This window comes from Acanthisitta chloris, unplaced genomic scaffold (genome assembly GCF_000695815.1).
Source record: "Acanthisitta chloris isolate BGI_N310 unplaced genomic scaffold, ASM69581v1 scaffold22742, whole genome shotgun sequence".
NCBI classification, from domain to species: domain Eukaryota; kingdom Metazoa; phylum Chordata; class Aves; order Passeriformes; family Acanthisittidae; genus Acanthisitta; species Acanthisitta chloris.
The window spans coordinates 6197-14261 of NW_008659117.1; the positions used below are offsets into that span (position 1 = coordinate 6197).

At 44.5% G+C, this 8065-nt stretch overlaps 1 protein-coding gene across 1 annotated transcript in view; it reads right to left on the reverse strand.

Annotated features, from left to right (window-relative positions):
• Positions 1–2682: 2682 nt before the first annotated feature.
• The window catches only part of MTA1 (metastasis associated 1), a gene marked incomplete at its 5' end in the record, with an annotated part of 61905 nt that continues 56522 nt past the window's right edge, over positions 2683–8065 (reverse strand). Inside the window, 2 exons of the mRNA XM_009069294.1 lie at positions 2683–2821; positions 7144–7295. Coding sequence (XP_009067542.1) covers positions 2683–2821; positions 7144–7295 — 291 coding nt within the window. The remainder of the gene's footprint in view (positions 2822–7143; positions 7296–8065) is intronic.

Sequence of the window (8065 nt, forward strand, 5' to 3'; positions counted from 1 at the left end):
TGTGATATAAAACCTTCCTGCAGCCAGTAATGTTTCTTACATACAGAGGGTTAATCCTAAAGATTGATGGAGACAAAGTGAAACTGCTGATGGTCACTGGTGCAGTCCTACACCACTGCCTACAGCCTGGAGGCTTTTGGTCTAGTAAGCTTATGCTCTTCCTGAGGAGCAAATTTGTCAGGAATGGCTGTTCCCTCCCACTTCTAAGTTATGAACAGAAAAAGGTGACCAACATACACTAACAACATCTGCCAAGTTGCACAGCTACTCACAGCCATGGAGCAAATCCTACCACTCCTGAGCAGCAAATGAGACCAACCACTGAGCCCACGCTGCTTGTCCCAGGAAGGAGCAGAGACAGAATGCAGATGAACTTCAATGCAGTATTTAAATGCCTGCGAGTTGGGCTGCCAACCCCCAGGGATCTCACTCTGCCACATGCAGAGTCATGCCCCAAGCAGCAAGACACAGGAGCTGGACAAAAGGCTCATTCAGAGCCCCAGCACTGCATCTGCTGCTGTGTTTAAGAGGAGGAGGGAGGGAGACACAGTCTGAAACCCTGGAAATGTTTAAACTGCACACGAGGGGAATCAAACTGTCAGTGACTTCTGCCCTGGCACTGGTGGCACAGGGATACACAAACACCAGAGAGAGAGAACACAGCTCTAGGATGGGAAGGAAGAGGCACGTGCACCAGGCAGATGGCACCCGAGCAAGGGCAGCTACTGCAGAAGAGACAAAAAGCAGATGTTTCACAAAAGCTCAACTTTCCAGGTTTATTAAGTAAAGTTAACTGAATTGTTTTCATTTTGTGGGGATTCCTTTCCGTCTAACCCGGTGGGTTAGCAGAGTTGCACAGAATCACGGTTGGACTGTGATAACCCAAATACAACTTTGGCTCATCTCACTGCTGACACATATGGAATGACTTGGGGGTTATTACATGCTGTGTCTGCTTGAGGCAGGTACATGTACAGATCAGCACAAGTTGCAAATGATAGTTTACATCCTTTCAAAACAGAGCAGGGCATTGAGCAAATGCACTGCCGTAAGAAGACATATGAAAAAGAAATTATACAGACTTGCAAATACATAAGAAGTTCAAGAGATGCAAGAAACCTCAAACACAAGAAATGTCAAGGGGGGAAAAAAACACTTAATATCAGACACAATGTGTTCAAATGAAAACCCAGCTGTAATTTAAAGTCCCTTCAAAACGGGAAACATACAGTAACGCAATTAAAGAGAAACCAGGTCTCATCCTGGGAGATGTGTCCAAAAGCACTGATGCACGAACAGGTTCAGAGTTCTAAGCAAAATGTCCCTGGGCATTGGTGTACTTGACTCTTGGAGCCAGAGCAAAGCAATTCATTACACTTGCTGGGCCTACTGCTGGCTCTTGGTGGCCTAACAGCACGTAGGATTCCAGATGTCAGAGAGAAGGCAGCACACAAACTGCTGGTTACTGGGAGAAATGCCACGGGCCACACCTCCCAGGGAACGACTAGAGCAAGGACACCTAATTCTGGTAGCCTGGTCTCCACTGCATACAACCTTAGTGTAATGTTCTGCAAGGTTCTTCAGTTCTTAGCTCACTCCTTTCTCAGCCTGAGTTGGTTCTATCTTGTGCATGAGCACAACTGGCTGTGCAAAACGATCCAAAAAACAGAAGGGACAGGACCAAAGAAAACTGGCTGAACCTGGGGCTGGCTTTCAGCTCCTATTCTCAAATATCAGTTAAAGGTTGGAAATTTATCTACAAAAGAAACAATATAAATGAAATAAAAAATGGCACCATCCACAAAATTAAAAAAGAAAAGAAAAGAAAAATCTTACAACACAGCCTCGTAAAAATGGCTTTGCAACGAGAGCTCAGTCACAAAATGAAAGGTTCTAGCTCTTCGTACATTGGAAGAGGAAACAAAGCTAAAAAGTACTAGTCCACATTCTCTTAATAAGTTAAACTTACTTTCCCTCCCCCTGTCTACAAAAGGGGCAGAAGCAAAAGGCTACCAAAAACTAAAAAAAAAAAAAAAGAAAAAAAGAAAAAGAAAAAAAAAAAAATAAAAAAAACAAAGGAGAGAGGCTTTCAGCTCCTATTCTCAAATATCAGTTAAAGGTTGGAAATTTATCTACAAAAGAAACAATATAAATGAAATAAAAAATGGCACCATCCACAAAATTAAAAAAGAAAAGAAAAGAAAAATCTTACAACACAGCCTCGTAAAAATGGCTTTGCAACGAGAGCTCAGTCACAAAATGAAAGGTTCTAGCTCTTCGTACATTGGAAGAGGAAACAAAGCTAAAAAGTACTAGTCCACATTCTCTTAATAAGTTAAACTTACTTTCCCTCCCCCTGTCTACAAAAGGGGCAGAAGCAAAAGGCTACCAAAAACTAAAAAAAAAAAAAAAGAAAAAAAGAAAAAAGAAAAGAAAAAAATAAGAAAAAGAAAGGAGAGAGAAGGAGAGAGTGTGAGAGAGAAAGAGAGAGAGAGAGAGAGAGAGAGCAGTCTGTGGTCAGAGGCTCAGAGCAGGGCTGAGTTCCTTTTAAGGGTTTAGAAGATGCAAAACAGTTCCTCAAAAGTTCCCTCTCTTCAACAGTTAGTTCAATGCTGTAGCCATAGAAACTCAAGTAGATAGTGGAGGAGAGATTCTTTCAGGCAGATCCACCGTCAGCGTGTGTTAATCCTCGATGATGATGGGTTCGTCATTCATGGGCTGGCGGAGCTGCACTGCCTGGATGGGCCGGAGGATAATAGGCTTGTAGGGGCGTCTGGCGGCTCGCTTGGCTTCGGAGGAGGAAAGCAGCTTGCGGATTTTCCTGCAGACAGCGGGGAAGAAAGGAAGGGATTACAGAGACCAGATGCTAAGGCAGTGTAGGTTTCTCCACTTCTCCAAGGGAAACCAGGCCTGCACACACAGGGGCTGCTGGCTAATGGGGTGAGCTGACACTGCTGCTCTCTGCACTGTCCCCCCTGGGAAACTTATGTTCTCTGATTTACAAACCCATCGGTGAAGGGGAAATGGCATTTTCCGTTGCAGAACCCTTCCCCTGCAGAGCAGAAGGCATTCTGGTCTGGCCTAGTAGGACAAGAGTCTACTGCTGTGAATATAGCACATGAAATAGTCAGTCAGGACAGCCAGTTTCCACACCACTAATTTGTTTTGAATTTACTTTGATCAGTCAGACATGCTGCAGGCAGCTTTGTGGGAATATACAAAGCCAAGTTAGAGCCAAACCTCTTCTGGCAGTGCTGGTCACTTCCCACCTGGTAATGCAGAGCCCCAAGCAGGTGCACACAGCTGCCTCTGCAAAGGAACCCCCCACAGCACAAACCAGCCACAAACACCTGGTCACCCATGGAGCTGGGCAGGGATGCTCCACACCAGCCTAATCAGTGAGCCAATACTGGAGCCTTTCCCACATGCTGAGAACACTAACAGGGTCTATCTCTCTCTCTCTTGTATCTCCCACACATTTCATCCAACCCAGAAATGGGCAATATTCAGGTCTTGCATTTATTAAGAGTTTCCCTATACGTTACAAGACTGGCAACAAGTCTTATCAGGCACAGCTAACAGTTTTCCATACAGAGAGAAAGAAAAAGAGAGAGAGAATGGGAAGGGAACACAACAGAGTTTTAAAATTACCAAAATAAGTTAGAAACAATACAGAATGATTGCTTGTTTCTTTTGGCCAATATCAGGCATAGAGCTAAAGGAAGTATCCTAAAAAAACCCAGAACCAGCAACAACGAAAAGTGTGCTACGTAATAAAAATGAGGAATTCATTTGCAGAGGATGTTGTGGTAGTCAAAGACATATAGAGGTGAGAAAGTAATATTCACCAGACCAGTTCACCAGTACCTACTACGTCTTCGGGTCAGAAACTGGAGTAACAAGAAGAGTCTGATAAGGCAGCACTGCCCCCACCTTGCCAGCTCCTGCCAGAAAGAGTTTTTGGCTTACCATGACACTGCACTGGAGGAAGGGCTTTACAGTCCACATCTCAGCCATCTCTCCCTCAATTTTAGTTAGTGAACATTGCTGGGGCCAAAATCCCCTTTTGTTGGTTGTGTTGGCTGTTTGGTTTTTTCTGCTTGGTTGGTTTGGTTTATTTTCAATAGAAAAGATACATTCTTACTGAGCTGATGCCTATCACTGTGCTGATTTGTCTTTCAGATGTGATGGTTGCTGAAGAAAGTGGTCAAAATACTTCCTCCTGCCCCTAAAACTTGCTCTTAGCACCACCAGAACTGACAAATCAACAACTTCAGCTGAAGATTTTGAATCAACTCTTGTCAGAGGTTTGGTCATCTCTTCACTCTTTTTTTGCCCACTGAGCAAGACAAGCTGCTGCACAGCACTCACATACACACAGACACATCTTTTGTTTGCCCAGTGTCCCCATTTCTCCAGTGCCTTCTGAAGCCAAAAGGCCACAGGGTGAGGAGAGGAGGGAACAGGGTGGTAAAGCGGTGGTGGTGGGAAAAAAAATAAAATCTTGATGTAATGGCTTTTCCAAGGCTTGTTTTAGCTACTTTTGATCTCCTTTCAGCCAGCAGAGCTCCTTGCAGGACCCGTGTATGCTCCATTAGCCACGCTGCCATCAGAAACACATCTCACAGCAGTTCTAGATTCTGATCAGGTCACCCTCTGCCTCCGCTCGCATAAGTTACAAATGCCAAGTTCCTTACTGTGAGGCTTGAATTCAAAACTTACTCCTTTCACTCGACCAACTTTTCAAACTGCTCCCTAAGAGCCATCCAGTTTTCCAGCATCATTCTCAACAGTGCTACACAAAAAAAAGGGTAGGAGGGAGCGTGTAAAACTTCAGGAAAACCTACTTTCTGTGACTGAAAACGCAGCCTGACCCTGAGGATGATATGCAGATACTGCAGCTAGATTGATTGCTACAGAGCCAACACAAAGCTCAGATTGTTTCAGAGCTCACAAACAAGCCTTACATTCTTGACACTGGAATGCAGCAGATGGTTCAGGGAAAAGTTAGAGGTGAAATGCCCGACACAAAACCCGTGCCACTGACAATTCTACATCGCTCAGGCTTCCCTGCTCTTCAACAGGCTGCCAAAAATCTCCTTTCACCACTCATCAGTCAGCTAAGCAGCAAGGCTGTAGACAAAGAAGCCTGGTGGGGGATTTTTTTCTGGCTTGCTTTCTTTCTCTATTTTTAAATAGAAGAGATAAGCTCTTACTGAGCTGATGTCTATCACTGAACTAGGATTTTCATTGGAGATGTGCTGGTTGCTGTGGGACTGATCTTTCCTGCCTCAGCCAGTGGTTCTGTATGAGCAGACAATTCTGTGTCTTTGCAGTAAATTGTTGTCATGATCAGCACCACACTTGAATGTTCTCACTGTTCTGTACAGGTCAAAGGGCAGGACCTTGTACAGACACACTGCTACCAAACACCTGCAGTATTTCATGTGGTTGGATGATGAAGATGTCAAAAAGGATTATGAAATAAGCCTTGAGCATCTAAGGAGTGAATTAGAGACCATCCCTGCATCCACAACAGCATGTGAATTTGCCAGAGCTACAGGTCTGAAACAGGATCCCAGTACCTCTGTCAGAGCAGGATGACAACAGGACTAAGGAAACTTCTTCTCCTGAAAATTAAATACTTATTCCACTTTATTTTCAATTATATATGAAATACCACTTCTTAGTTTCACAGCATCTTGCAGCCACAGAAAGGAGAAGGGAAAGATGTGGTAAAGATATCAGCTGGTGTGAAATGCACAGTTGCATTAAAGGTGTCCATAGGATCAAGTCTGACAGGGAAATTTATTTCATGTTTCCTCTGAGTTCTAACAGGGCCTTTCCTGCACTGAAATCTGATGATCTGATAGATCAGTGGTTAGTAACTTGTTACCAGTTACCAGTCTCAGGTTGCTTATGAAGCCATCTTTGGTTCTAGGCCCACAGAGTAGTCACCTGACACTTGAAATACTTTGCAGGCTAAGGAGGAGGTTGGGGACATCAGGACTCTGACTATGCACTTCATGCTGAACAAATGAATACTCAGAGTAATGCCAAATTTAGTACTGCCCGAAGAGAGCGAGCACTCGAAACTCCTGACCTCCCTGGTCGTTTGTAAAGGTTCAAACATCCAGTAACTCCCATGTCCACCTCTAGGAGCTGGAGGGAACGCTAAGTGCTTCTCTGCTGTTGGGTCCCTGATAGTGCAAGTGTTGACAGCTCCAGGCTTCAGACCCAGACAGAAGCCAGACAGCACCTCAGCTCTCACAGAGGGCTGGAAAGCAGGGCTGCAGCTTTGCTCTGACCTTCTTCGAGGTTACTCAGGGGAGAGGCATCAAGTTCTTGGGAGGAAACCACACAAGCTTATGCCTCTGCCTTCTCACCACACCCAGGAGCAACCCTCCCCTTCCTAGGAATAACAGTCCTGGGAACATGCACACAAAGGCTTTGCATTAGGGATCAGGTCACAGCTACTACCACTCTGTCAGCAGTCTGCAAACACAGATTAAAGTGAAACTCACACAATGAAAGTTTCTTTTACTACTTTTATCCTGTGGGTAGACCAACAAGAACTAGCAGAAGCAGTACCACTAAAGGAAGAAGATGGACCCTGCAGGACTAAATCTCACCACTACTCGTGGCAAATATAAACCACCAAAAAAATGAGGTAACTCAGCCCAAGGAAACTCTCTGTCACTTGCAGGTTTCCATACCCAGACACACCAGGTGTTCTGAGAGGCAATGCAAGAGACTTCAGCATGCAGAGCTCTGTGTATAGGAGGCTCTACTTCTCAGCATCACCTGTGACACAGGAGGCCCCTGTGCTGTCCCACTATGGTGGGACCTCCAAAGGTCATGATGGGTCTGAACCAGGTGAACCTCCCCCCTCAGTCGGCCTCCCCTTTATGCCCATCTCTTACAGTAGCTGCTCTGGAAGAAGAATAATCTGCTTTCTCTGGAATGCAAGTGATTAGGTATTTCCCAGCCTTTGTACTTACCTGAGCACTGGCAGTGGTTTCTGCATTCAGTTTGGAGCAACACATCTGCTGACAAGAACCCTGGTCTAACCACAACATCAGCTGCAGCACCCACAAACCAAAAGACCTCCCCCTTAATCCTCTGAAAGACCGTGTTTCCTACCTGGTTTCTTCAGTGGCCATGTAAAAAACATCATCTGGTGCATCAATCCAGTTCATCCTCCTCCTTTTCACTGGAGGCATGGATCCACCACGAATTAATCGGACTTTTGTTGGGTATGATTTCCCATTGAGCAGCAAGTTTCGGCTTGGTCCCTAACGTGATACATAAAAAAGCACAGTTATGGGCTGCAACAAACCTGGAGCAGCACGTGATAAGCACTCAAAGGAAAAGATAATTAAAGCTTTCGTATCACTTGTTGAGAGTTTATGGTAAATACTTCCCCTCTGGCCCAGGACCGAACACAGAAGTCACATATAAGCAATTGTTCACAAGCAGTACAGGTTAGGCACCTTCAATATGCAGTAGGACAGCAATACTCCAGCGACAGGACAAATAATAAATGGAAGGCATTACCAATAATCTGTTGCTTGTGTCTGAAAGATGACATCAAGTTCAAAAGATTGAGCATGAGACTTAGATTTCAGCTACTACCATAAATCTAGAGCAACTCTATTGATTTCGGGGAAGGAAATCTATCTACAGAGCAAATCAAACACAAAAATCAGAATGCACAGTTATTCCAGGGTACCAAACTTACCCATGTCCTTTTTGTTCTAGGGAGGTTAATATTTAGTGTGGACAGTATAGAATTAAATATGTTGTTGAAAACAAATCTAGTACTACAAAGCTTAGCAGCTTTCATCATAAAATCCTTTTAGCATTGAACACCACAGATTTCCCATAACAACACATTTGCTTTGAGAATCAACACAGGCATAATCTTCCAGACCCACAGTAACCCCCTTTGACTCAACTGGAAAAACATGAGCTGTTATTAAGAGAGGTGCAGATGAAAGGGAGCAAAGTGTTAAGCTTCCAAAATGCAGCTGTCCTCGATCACTGAAGTCCAGTTCTGCTGCCC